The sequence below is a fragment of the Pteropus medius genome, unplaced genomic scaffold, assembly GCF_902729225.1.
Source record: "Pteropus medius unplaced genomic scaffold, Ma_sr-lr_union100, whole genome shotgun sequence".
Taxonomy (NCBI): Eukaryota; Metazoa; Chordata; class Mammalia; order Chiroptera; family Pteropodidae; genus Pteropus; species Pteropus medius.
The window spans coordinates 12,377,903-12,391,516 of NW_024350325.1; the positions used below are offsets into that span (position 1 = coordinate 12,377,903).

At 33.1% G+C, this 13,614-nt stretch overlaps 1 protein-coding gene across 11 annotated transcripts in view; it reads left to right on the forward strand.

Annotated features, from left to right (window-relative positions):
• The window catches only part of ZC3H13 (zinc finger CCCH-type containing 13), a 113,488-nt gene extending 104,589 nt beyond the window's left edge, over positions 1-8,899 (forward strand). For all 11 annotated transcript variants that reach the window (XM_039839477.1, XM_039839467.1, XM_039839471.1 and 8 more), the window contains one exon: positions 6,491-8,899. In XM_039839477.1, coding sequence (XP_039695411.1) covers positions 6,491-6,658 — 168 coding nt within the window. In that variant the 3' untranslated portion in view covers positions 6,659-8,899. The remainder of the gene's footprint in view (positions 1-6,490) is intronic.
• Positions 8,900-13,614: the final 4,715 nt, after the last annotated feature.

Below are 13,614 nucleotides of genomic sequence, written 5' to 3' on the forward strand. Positions count from 1 at the left end.
GTCCCAACATATGGTCTGTCTTTGAGAACGTTCCATGTGCATTAAGGAAGAGTATATAATCTGAGGTTTTGAGATGAAAGGCTCTGTAAATGTTGATTATGTCGAATTGGTCTAATGCGTCACTTAAGATTATTTCCTTATTGATTTTATGTTTAGATGATCTATCTATAACTGACAATGGAGTATTTATGTCCCCTACTATAATTGTGTTTTTGTCAGTTTCTCCCTTTAGTTCTGTTGGTAGTTGCTTTATCTATATTGGTGCTCCCTGATTGGGAGCATAAAGATTGATAGGTGTTGTATGTATGGTCCTCTTTATCATTGTGAAGTGTCCATCATTGTTGCTCATTCTTTTTTCATCTTGAAGTCTATTTTGCCAGATATAAGTACTGCTACATCCACATTTCTCTGAATGCCATTTGCTTGGAAGGTCATTTTCCACCTTATTACTTTGAGTCTATATTTTTCCTTATAGCTGAGATGTGTCTCTTGAAGGCAGCATATGGTTGGGTTTTATTTTTTGATCCATTCTACTATTTTGTGACTTTTTATTGGTGAATTCAGTATATTTACATTAAGGGTGATGATAGAAATATGAGGTTTTCCTATAGCCATTTTATCTTTTGTTTTCTGGTAACTGGGCATCTCCGTTGTTTCTGTGCCCTTGTGTTCTGTCTGTTATTTTAATTTGGTGGTGTTTAATAGTTTTTACTTCTGTTCCCTCTTGTTTTATGTTGTGTGTCTCTGTTCTGGATTTTTTATGTGTGGTTACCATTAAGTTTATGTAAAGAAAAGTTATATATACACAGTAGTCCTTCTGCCTTGTCTCCATTCCCCTTTGCAGATTCAGATCTTTACTCTCTCCCCTTTTTTGTTGTCTCAAATTATCCCTATATATGCTGTACATTCATTTCTATGTTGTAGCAACTGTTGTCTTCTTCTCTTTTTCAAGTGTTTTTTTTTTACCTTTAACCATTATGTAATATTTAAAGTTATAATACATTGTTCTTAATAACAGTTGTACTTTCCTGTTTCATTGTTATATATTTTTTGTCCTTTTGTTTCAGGTAGAATGACCCCCTTCTGTATTTCCTGTAATGCAGGCTTTGTGGTAGAAAATTCTCTTAGCTTTTGTAAGTCTAAAAATGTCTTTCTTTCTTTTTCATTTCTGAAGGAGAACTTTGCTGAATATATTTCTTTCTTTCAATAGTTTGAATATTTGGTTCCACTCCCTCTTAGCTTGCAAAGTTTATCCTAAAAAGTGTGATGATAATCTAATGGGTTTTCCTTTATAAGTTGTTGTCTTCTTTTCCCTAGATGCCTTGAGAATTCTTTGTCACTGATTTTTGACAATTTTAATATGTGTCTTGGAGAAAGCCTTTTTGGTTTTGGGTTTATTTTGTGGAGACGAGGGAGAATGCTTTTTCGGATTAAGATAATTAAGAGTTTAGAGTTTCAATCTTGGTAAAGTATTCCTGTTTTTTGATTGTTTCTAAGTTCTTTGAACTGTCTCTCAGAATTTTCTTGCATCTCATTGAATTTTTTCAGAAGTGCAATCTTGAAATCTCTGACATTTAAATCATGTATTTCTATATCTATATCTTACTTTCTGGAATTTTTTTTTTTTTTTCCCTGAGCTTCCTTGTCCCCTTGGTTGTTTATTGTTTTGATTATTTCTCCACCTAGGCATTAATGGGAACGTAATCTGCTTTAAAAAAAAAAAATGAAAATTTATATGATGATCTCTTTAGCAGATTGATAAGAGGTTTCTTTTATTTCCAGTAGGTGGCACCCAAGCCTCCTACACTGCCCAAGCTGCTGAATCTCTACTTTGAGGTTAAAATGCCCTTTATTCTCGGGGGGGAGGTGTGCATCTCCTCTATGACCAGGTCACCTCTGTCCCAGGGCTCCACCCCTGTAGGAGAATGTGAAGGATGATGGGGTTCCATGCCTCTGAAAAGGCTCTGAAGTTCTTGTGCTGCCCCAATAGTCATATGTAATGTTCCAGTGCTTCTTTCCAAATCATCCTGACTCACGGAAGCGGGGGGCAGGCCAGATTGGGAGAGGCCAGCGGTCTGTGTGGCTATTTTCCTTCCAGTAATGCTGGCCCTCAGGCTTCAGCTGCCTTGCTTCTATATCTCTGCCACTGTCACTGGAAACGACTGCACTGTATGTTTCAGTTCTCCTGGGGCTCAGTGTTAGCTCTGGAAGGTATGGTCAGGAGGGAAGGGAGGGGAGAGGAGGGGAGGGGGAGGGGAGGGGAAGGACTTTGGGATGATGTGGGGAGGCTATAACTCAGCTTTCTACCTGGCAGTGGCGGTTGCTGAGACATAGATTTCGCCCCTCCGCGCTTGGTCTCTGTCCTGCTCCACTGGGTGCTTATCCCTCAGGCAGGACTCTTCAGTGCTTCAAAGAGCCAAAAATCCGCCACATAATTTCCCCCCTCCCTCATCCTTCAGGGAGTTACAGGCTGCATTCCACAGCTCCTGTCTTTCTTTCTTTCTCTCTTTGCACCTCCCTATCACATGCAGTTGGCCCACCTTCAGATGTTATGATGCACAGATCTCTCAGACATGCTTGTGTGCAGGTTGGGTATTATTTGGTGGATTGTAGATTTCAGGTTGTAATTTCAAGGGGAGAGATCAGGGGAGATCCCTCACTCCACCATGCTTCTGATGTCACCTCCACATTGAAAGCTTTCTAATTGAAAACTTTCTGACTGTGTCTCTGGAAAGAAGAGACACAACTAAAGAAAAATTAATTTCAGATGCTAGAGAACATGATAAATGCTAAGAAAAACAAACAAAAACCTTTATATATGACTGTAAAATAAAAGTACAGAATAGGGGGTAAGTGGTACCTTATCAGATAATAAAAAGAAAGTAGAAATCCATTGAACCCCTATAAATTGTCATCATTTCTATTTAGGAGAATGATTTTTAAAGTATATAAATATAGTACATATCAGAAGAGTTACTAAGAGAACATTTAGGGTGTTTTAAATGAGTTTCAATCTCATTTTTATATCATAGTATTAAAAGAATGTACAGAACATGTAGCATGCAGAAAGAAGGAAATAATACACCAAATCAATAAAAATTTATACTAGAAAAACATTAGAGAAAATTGGCGAAACCAGAAGCTGATTTTTGAAAAATAAAATTGTTAATCCTCTACCCATACTGATAAAGAAAAAAAGAACACACAAATTACCAATACTAATGAAAGGGAATGTCACTACAGTTCTCACAGATAGTAAAAGAATAATAAAACAATACTATATACAACTCTATGTACTTAAATTTGACAATTTGAAGAAATGGATTAATTTCTCTGAAAGCCACAAACTACCAAACTTACTCAACAAGTGATAGATGACCTGAAAAGTTTTGTCTATTTTATTTATTTATTTATTTTAATCAGATTTGTAGTTAAAAACCTGAAAAAGAAATATCCAGTCCCAAATTGTTTCATTGGAAAATCCACCAAACTTTTAAGGACAGAATAACACTAATTCTAAGCTATTTCTCCCAGACAGTTGAAGAGGCAGGAAGACTTTCCAATTCATTTTATGAGCCCAGCAGTACTCTAATATTGCAACTAGACAAAGACATTACAAGAAAAGAAAACTGCAGATTAATATCTCTTATGTACATGGACATAAAAATCCTCAAAAATAATAGCATATCAAATTCAGTAATATATAAAAAAGAATACAACACCATGACCTAGTATGGATTATCCTGGGTGAAAGTCTGGTTTAAAATACTAAACTTGAAGAAAAAAACACATGGCCATATCAACCGATACAAAAAAAGCATTTGACAAAATTCAGCATTCCCTTACAATAAAAATTTTTAGCAAGCCAGAATTGGAAAGTAGTTAGTAAAGGGAATCTACAAAAAAAACTACAACTCACATCATACGTAATGGTAAAAAGTTTGAAAGATTTCCCCAGAGATTAGGAACAAGACAAGGACTTTCTTACTATCCCTATTCAACATTGTACTGGAAGTCCTAGCCTGTTTAATATGGCAAGAAAAAGAAAGCATACAGATTGGAAAGGAAATAAAACTGTCTTGATTTTAGACAGTGTAATTGCTTATGTAAAAGCTTCCATGGAATTTACCAGAAACACTCATAGAACTTATAAATGAGTTAACAAGGCTACAAGATACAAAGTCAGAATGCAAAAAGCAATTGTGTTTTTATATATGAGAGTAATATATAGAAGCACCTGGAAACCGAAACGTGTACAAAAAAACAAAACCAAAATCTTTTTAGCAGCTTTCCCCCAGAATGAAGTACTTAGGTATAAATCTAACAAAACGTGCAGGATCTATCTATGTCCGAAAACTACGAAAAACTGATGAAAAAAATCAAAGACCTAAATAAATGGAGAGACATATTTCATTTGTAGATTGGAAGAAGACTCAATATAGTTAAGATTGTGATTCTCCCTAAATTGCTCTACAATTTAACACAGTTCTAGTAAAAATTCCTGCATGATTTTTTTGTATATATAGACAGACTGATTCTAAAATGTACAAGGGAAGTCAAAGCAACTTGAATAGCCAAAAAAATTTTTTAAATAGATGAACAAAATATTAATAAAGTTGGAAGATACATACTACTTTATTTCAAGATTTACTATAAAGCCACAGCACTCAAGATAGTATAGTAATGATGAAGGGATAGACATTTAGATCAATGGAACACACTAAACAAGAGTCCAGATGTAGACACAAATATGACCAGTCTGCTGGGGAAAGACATTTTAAGAAGAGTTGTTTTAATTAAAATTTTTATTTTTAGATAACTGATGTTCAAAATTTAAACTTTTTTGTTCTTTAGCAGACAGAATGAAAAGACAGTATGCTGCAAGAAAATATTTGCAAATCACATTTTGAAAAACAACTTGTATCCAGAATATATAAAGAACTCATAAATTAACAGTAAGAAACAAGCAGCACAATTTTTTTTAATGGACAAAAGTCTTGAATAGCCACTTTAACATTATTAGCCATTAGGTAATGCAATTAAAACTTCAAGGCAATGCCATTAACAACCTCTTACAAATAGCTAAAAAACAACAAAATATCTTAACAATATCAAGTGTTGGTATGAATGCAGAACAGTTGAAACTCGCATATATTGCTGGTGAGAATACAAAATGGTAGAACTACTTTGGAAGACAGTTTGGTTATTTCTTACAAGGTTAAATGTATACTTACCCAGCAGTACATTGCTATGTATTTACCTTAGAAAAATGAAAACTTACATTCATATAAAAATCTGTACATAAAAGTTTATAGCAGCTCTATTCATAATCTCCAAAACTGCAAATAACTCTAGTGTTCTTCAGTTGGCTAATAGATAAACTTTGACATATCTATACAATGGATTAGTGATTTCTAATAAAAAATTTCCAAGCTATCAGCACTATCTGTGGCATGAAAGAATCTCAAAGGCATTATGCTGAGTGATAAAAACTAGTCTCAAAAGATCATATTACTGTATGATTCCATTTATGTGGTGTTCTTAAAAAGGCGAAAGTATAACAGACACTTATCATTCGTTGTCAAGGGTTAGAGATTAAAGAGAGTGTGAATACAAAGGGGCAACAAAGGGAATTCTTTTGAGTGATGAAACAAACATCTCTACCTGATGGTGGTCGTGAGTACATGAACCTATACATGAGTAAAAGTTCACAGAACTATATGTAAAAAGTCAATTTTACTGTACTACAACTTGTAAAGTATTTTTTTAAATGCAGATGTGATCAAAGAACCACCATTTCATTAAGGATCCTAGCAAGAAGAGAAATTGGCAGAATGCTAGAGATTTTCAAACCTTACCTTATTTCATTATACACATGGTTGGAGAACATTTAACAAAAATTTTTGACAGTAACTTCCAAAATTGCTAATCTAGATTTAAGTTACAATACTAGAGATAAACATTTTAGTACGAGGGAGGTCGTAGCTTCTCAATGTACTGCATTGACCAGTATACTGAGAATTTGTGCAGTTCTAGAACCTGCATCTTATGGGACATTAACAGTTCAGTGCTTCTCTTCAGATAATTGAAAAATTTTCATGTAAGAGTAAGATTGAATTAGTGTGTAGTACCATAGAAGGGAGTTTATTTCAACACGTAGAAGTAGTACTTTTCATCATAAAATGTTCAGTGTGTTTTTTTCCTCATTAGAAATGAAGTAAAACTAGTCGATTACCTATCAGATTGAGAAGATTCCTACATTAAGCAAGATGTTAGACTAGGTGCCCTTTAAAGATTGCTTTCTTTTCTAAGATTCTTCGAGTCTGAAAACATTTCCTTAATTCTGCGTTTAAATTTCCAGTACAGCTAATATTTATCTCAAATTAATTTTTCTTATAATTTTAATATTTTGTTAGACTTTAACCTGTCTTTCCTACTGTTAACTAATAATGTACGTCTTTTTAAATTTGTTTTTATTTTCTCCAAATAGGGCACAGTAAAACAAGCTTACACAAATGCTCCAGTGGTAGACAATGAATTATTACGATTGAGTCTGCGATTATTTAAGCGGAAGACTACTTGCCATGCCCCAGGACATGAAAAGACTCAAGATAAACTCTCACAGTCTGGTGTCCAACAGGAAGTGTGTGTATCTTAAAGACTGAAGTTCAGTGACATTTTTGGTACTATCTTTCTTCAGCAGTACATATTCTTTTTCAAAGTGCTTTGGTTTCAAAAGCATTATTAGTGGCAGTGGCAGAAAACATTTATCAGCTGTGCTAAAAGAGTGAAGAACTTGATCTAAAGTTTAAAGACATTAGTTTTGGCTAACTTAAGATTTTACATAAATTTTTACATAGTACTTAATACTCATGCAAAATAATGTGAAAGCATCTAGATTTAGTAGTTTATTTTGTAAATTTTGTTAAAACTGAAGTTTTGGAAAATGATTGTCACTGCTCTTCCAGCCTATGAAGATTTTTTATGAAATGGAGCCATTGATATGTTCTGGATCATCCATAAAGAGACTATGATTTTACTCAGAAATCGTTCAATGAATGCACACAATGTGCAAGACTGTGCTGTGCAGAACACTTGAGATGTTGGTTCTGCATGCTGTTTGTAGGCAAACCTCCAGCAGAAGGGAGCCAAATACTTTATTTCTTTCTAAAATTCTAAAAAAATTTCTTCATAAGTCATTTTTTTTTAATATATGTGCACAGTGTATACTGAGACTGTCTGCTATTTTTATTTTTGATAAACGTAGCTTCCCTTTCCATGTTCTAGATTTACTTTACTCTTCATTAACTTTATTCCTGGTGTTGTGAAACATTTTTTGTCTTACATCATTACATATTTCATACTTCAGTATTTTACTGGTTAAGTTATTATTATTGGACAGCTGTAAATAATGTGGAGTTGAATATGTATTTCAACTGTAGCTCAATAATACTTGAAACCAAGTGTTAACGAACCTGCGAATTCTGAGCTTTAAAATCTTACCATCATACTTTTCAGAGCTGTAACCTTTGATTACATTGAACTGCCTCCAGCCAATAATATGTAAAATTATTTACTTTTTAAAATTACAACATATCTGCTTTATTCTGTATGTACATATTTAACTCATGAAGTAGGCTCTTAGGAAGATTTGAAATAGACTCCAAACTGCAGAATTTATGGGGAGACAGTAATAATAATAAAGGAACCCAATCAAAATTGTCATTTGGTCATTGCCTCTCAGTTTTTTGTTAAAACTGTAAGCCTATGATAATCTGTCTCAGTAGTTTTGTATCCTGTTTTCTAAAGGTAACCAAATGTTACTGGTGTAAAGTTTCTGTTCAAGAAACATTAATTATGCACTGAAGCTGTACAAGATACTTACCCAGTAAAGGAAATGGTCTTATTTTTAAATGACTTGGAAAGCATACATAAGAAAAATTGCAGACAAGAAAAATTTATTTTCCTGGTGTTTCCTTTTCCATTTAGTAAATGTTTTGAATAACAAAAATGAAAAGATAAAATTCTTTAATGACTGGAGAAACTACATCCTGATTATAGTGGGCAATATTGTTCCTGTACCATGAAGATTTAAAGTCCTAAAACTTAAAATTTCAGTTCCCAGAATTGTGTAATATAGCAAAAATAATGATTTTCCTGTTTTGTCCACTGACTTTAGGACTTCTTCACAAGTCATTATAGAATGAAAACTGTGCAGTCAGTCCCTGAGTTAACAAAAGTTCAACTTAACGATTCCTCAACTTTACGATGGTGCGAAAGTGATACGCATTAAGTAGAAATTAAGTAGAAGTAGAAATTAAATAGGCTAATCTATGATGTTCAGTAGTTTAAATGCATTTTCAAGTTATATTTTCAACTTACAATGGGTTTATCAGGATGTAACTGCATCATAAATCAAGAAGCATCTGTAGTTAAATTTACCATACAGTCAAAACTGTTCTCTTATAGTTTGAATATCTTTTTGTTACATTCTGAAAGGAAATTTTAGAACCATTCCTGTTTCCTTAGTCACAGTATTAAGAGCTTTATGTTCTCAGTAGGAATGTACTGTTAAGTTTCATAATGTTTTTAAAATTCATACATTCTCTATTTCTAATCATAAACTCGTAAAGTTCTAAAGCAGATCTTTTCATTGAATTTTTTATAAAAGCTCTTGAACCATAATTAAAGTCTCAAACCAGTATTCCTGAAGACATCTTCCAGTCTATAAATTATTTCCTAGTACAGTTAAAGAGGTCTGTTATAACTGATGTATCAAGTTTGTCTATTTCCAAAAATTGCACAACTGGACTTGAGCTGTTGGTAATAAGGAGTTGTCTAGATAGGGAAAGGGCAAAAGTATGTCTATAATCCAAAATAAAATGAGACTCAGCACATATATCATTGAGTCAATTGTTTGATTTTGGGGGAGAGAGGGGCAGCCGTCCTCACTAGTAAAGGGTTGTACTAACTTACTATAGCTGGTAACTTTTATTTCACAAAAATTTGTAAGTATAGCTAATAATGTAATATGCTGGAAAATATGACCTGTCTCTTTATTCTGATCAATAACTGCAGGTTACCTTCTTCATCCTACTTAAATGTAAGCCCTGAAACCATAACTATTAGAAGAAAACATAGGCAGTAAACTCTCTAACATTGCCCTTAGTAATACACACACACATATATGTATATGTATACATACATATATGTTTTAGTAATATATAAGTAAATATATATATCAAATATATATGGTATCTCTCCTTCAGCAAGAGAAACAAAAACATGAGACTGCATCAAACTAAATGTTTTTGCACAGCAAAAGAAACCAACAACAAAAATAAAGATAACGGGGGAGGGGGAGACGAGGAATAACCCTTTTCCTAGTTAAAAAAAAAAGTGTAGCTCACATAGGGATACTATGTTTTCTAGTATTTGATTTTTTCAGCAAACTAATAAAAACAATGCTATAAATAGAATGATGTCATTTGTTTCAAGACTATTGATATACTAGAGTGATGCAAAAAGAGAAGCAAGATATTTCATGGCAAACTATGGGGTTAAGGTTAGGACTGTAATCCGTGAGTTAACTTGGTGCAAATGGGAAAAGAGCTAAACAAAATGTAGACAAGCAATCTACTAAATACAGAGTTCAAAACACTGGTTATAAGGATACTCAGAGGAAGAGTAGATGAACTCATTGAGAAATTTAGCAGATAGAAAACACAAAAATGGAGATAGAAAAATATATATAACAACCAAAATGAATAATATATTAGAGGGAATCAGTAGATTAAGCAGAGGATCAAATCAACAATTTAGAAGATAGCCAAAAACATCAAATCAGAATAGCAATGTGGAAAAAGAATTTAAAAAAAAAAAAAAAAGATAGTTTAAGGGGCTCTTGGACAACGTCAAGGGTACCAACATACCTATCATTGGGGTACCAGAAGGAGAAGAGAGCAAGAAAATGAAAACGTATTTGAAGAAATCATGACGGAAAACTTCCTCAACTGGTGAAGGAAATAGAAATACAAACCCAGAAAGCACAGCCCCAGACAAGATGAACCCAAACAGGACCACACACAGATACATTAAGATGCCAAAGGTTAAAGACAAAATTTTAAAACCAGCAAGAAAAAAGCAATTTGTTATGTACAAGTGAGCTCCCATAAGATTGTCAGCTGATTTCTCAACAGAAGCTAGTCCAGAAGAGATTGGCAGGAAATACTAAAAGTAATGAAGAGCAAGGATTTACAGAGATTACCCAGCTAAGCTATCATTTAGAATTGAAGGACAGATGGCAAGCTTCCCAGACAAAGAAAAGCTAAGGAAGTCTGTTACCACCAAGCCAGTGTTACAGAAAATGGAGGGGCTTTTTTAAGAAGAAAAAAGAGTCAAAAATATAAATAATAAAAATGGCAATAACTACATATCTATCAACAATTACATTAAATGTAAGTGGTGCTCCAATCAAAAGGATGGATAAGAAAACAAGACCCTTACATATGCTGCCTATAAGAGACTCACTTCAGATTAAAGGACATGCAGGCTAAAGGGATGAAGAAAAGATGTTTCATGAAAATTGAAACAAATTTTAAAAAGCTGGTGTAGCAATACCTATACCAGACAAAATAGACTTTAAAACAGGCTGTGACAAAAGTCAAAAAAGGACACGTTAATCCCACTTCTGGGTGTTTATTTGAAGAAACCCAAAACACTACTTTGAAGGGACATATGAATCCATGTGTTCATTACAGCATTAGTTACAATAGTCAAGATGTGGAGGCTACCTAGGTGATCATCAGTAGAAGAAGGGATAAAGAAGTGGTATATATATACAATGAAATATTAGCCATAAAGAAGGAATGAAATCTTTCCATCTATGACAACATGGTTGGACCTAGAGAGTATTGTGATGAATAAAGTAAGAGAGAAAGACAAATGCCATAGGATTTCACTTTCATGTGGAATGTAAAGAATAAATTAAACAAAACAAACATAGATACAGAGAACATTTTGATAGTTGCCAGATGGGAGGAATGAGAGGTGGGTGAAAAAGCGAAGGGATTAAGAAGTACAAATATGTAGTTACAAAATACTTATGGATATGTAAAATATAGCATAAGGAATATGGTCAATAATGTAATAACTATGTACAGTGGTCAGATGGGTACTAGATTTGTCAGGGTTATAATTTTCTAAGTTATATAAATCTCTAATCATGTACACCTGAAAATAATATATGCTAACTGTAATTGAAAAAAAATTTAATTTAAAAAATAATATAAAGAAGAAAGATAATAACCTAACTTTATACCTTAAGGAACTAGAAAAAGAAAAGACACACCCCAAAGTTAAGGAAGAAAATAATAAAGACCAGAGTGGAAATAAATGATACAGAGACTAAAAAGACAATATGAAAGATCAAAGAAACTAAGAGCTGTTTTGTTTTGTTTTGTTTTAAGGTAAATGAAATAGAGAAACCTTAAGCCCAAATTACCAAGAAAAAAGATGACTCGAATAAAATCAGAAATAAAATAGCAACTGATACCACAGATATACAAAGGATCATGAGAGACAACTGTGAACAATTATACTCCAACAAATTAGATAACATGTAAGAATTGGATAAATTTCTAGAAATGTACAACCTACCAAGTCTCAATTATGAAGAAATAGAAATATTAGCAAATCATTACTAGTAAGGAGATTTAATTACTAATTAGAAAGAAACAAATCAAAAGTCCAGAACCAGATGGCTTCACTGGTAAATGCTGTTAAACATTTAAAGGTTTGATAGCAATACTTCTCAAACTCTTTCCAAAAATAAAAGATGGAACATTTCCAAGCTCATTTTATAAGGCAAGCATTACCCTGATTTCAAAATTAGACAAAGATATGACAAGAAAAGAAAGTTACAGGCAAATATAACTAATGAACATTTATGCAAAATTGCTCACCAAAATATTAGCAAACAGAATTCAACAATACATACAAGTATTATACACGATAGTCAAGTGGGATTTATTTCAGAATGCAAGGATGGTTCAATGTTTCAATCAATGTGATACACCACACTAACAAAATAAAGGACACATATATGGTCATCTCGATGTATAAAAATCATTTGACAAAATTCAACAACTGTTCATTATAACAACTCTCAACTGGGTATAGAGGGAAAGTACCTCAACATAATCAAGGCCACATATTACAAGCCAAGAGCTAACATCATACTCAACGGTGAAAAACTGAAAGCTTTTTTCTCTTAAGATTAGAAAGAAAACAAGGATGTCCACTATTGCTACTTTTAGTCAACATAGTACTAGAAGTCCTAGCCAGAGTTAGGCAATAAAAAGAAGAGCATCAAAATCAGAATCGAAGAAGTAAAACTGTCTTTATTTGCAGATGACCTGATATTCTGTATAGAAAACTTAGAGACTCTACCAAAAACCATTAGATTATGAATTCAGTAAATTTTAAGAATACAAAATCAGTGTGCAAAAATATGTTGTTTTTATACACTAATGACAAACTATCAAAAGGGAAATTAAGAAAACAATCCTATTTGCAATTGCATCAAAAAGAATAAAATACTTAAGAATAAATTTAACCAAGGAGGTTAAAGAATTGTAAACTGAAAATTATGAAAGAAATTAAAGAAGATGCAAATAAATGGAAGGATGTAACACTAAACCTAAACTCAATCCAAACCTAAATCTTCACCCTTACCCTAACCCTAATCCTAACCACAACCAAAACTAACCTCAACCTTAATTCTAAACATACACCTAACTCTAAACATAACTCTAACTTCAATACAAACCCTAATCTTAAATCAACTGTAACACTAATGATTAATCTATACCTAAACTCAAACCTAACTCTAAACCTAACCTTGATCCTAACTTCAACCCTAGCTCTCACCATAAACTTAATCCTAATCCTAACCTTTACCTTCAACCTAATTTCAGCCCTAACACTAACACATATCCTAACCCTAATCTTTACCTAAAACTTATCCTTAAACCTAACCCTAAAACTCATTTAATCATAATCTCAACTCTAACCTTAAAACTAACCCTAACCCTAATGCAAATCTCAAACCAAAACTAATGGTAACCCTAACCATGATCCTAATCCTAAATTCAACACTATCACTAACACTAACCCTTATAAAAACCCTATCCCTAACCATAACTGTATTCTAACCTCCACCCTAAACCAAACCCTAATTATAACCTCAATGCTAACTGTAAATTCAGCCCTAAACCTAATCCTTACCTACCTATAATCTTGACCACCACCCTAAACCTAACATCAAACCAAAATCTGTTCCTAATTTAGCTAATCCTATCCTAAATAGAAATCTCAACCCTAACCCAAACACTGACACTAAGTCTAACTCTATAACTAACCTCAAACCTAACCCCAGTCCTAACCATAATCTTACCCCTATTTCTCACCTAAACCCCAATTCTAACTCTAAATACAACCCTAATCCTAATTATAAACTTAAAAAACTGATCCCTAATTCTAAAACTAACCTTAAACCAAGCCCAAATTTTAATCTCAAACCTAACATAACTCTAACTGTAATTCTAACCTCAA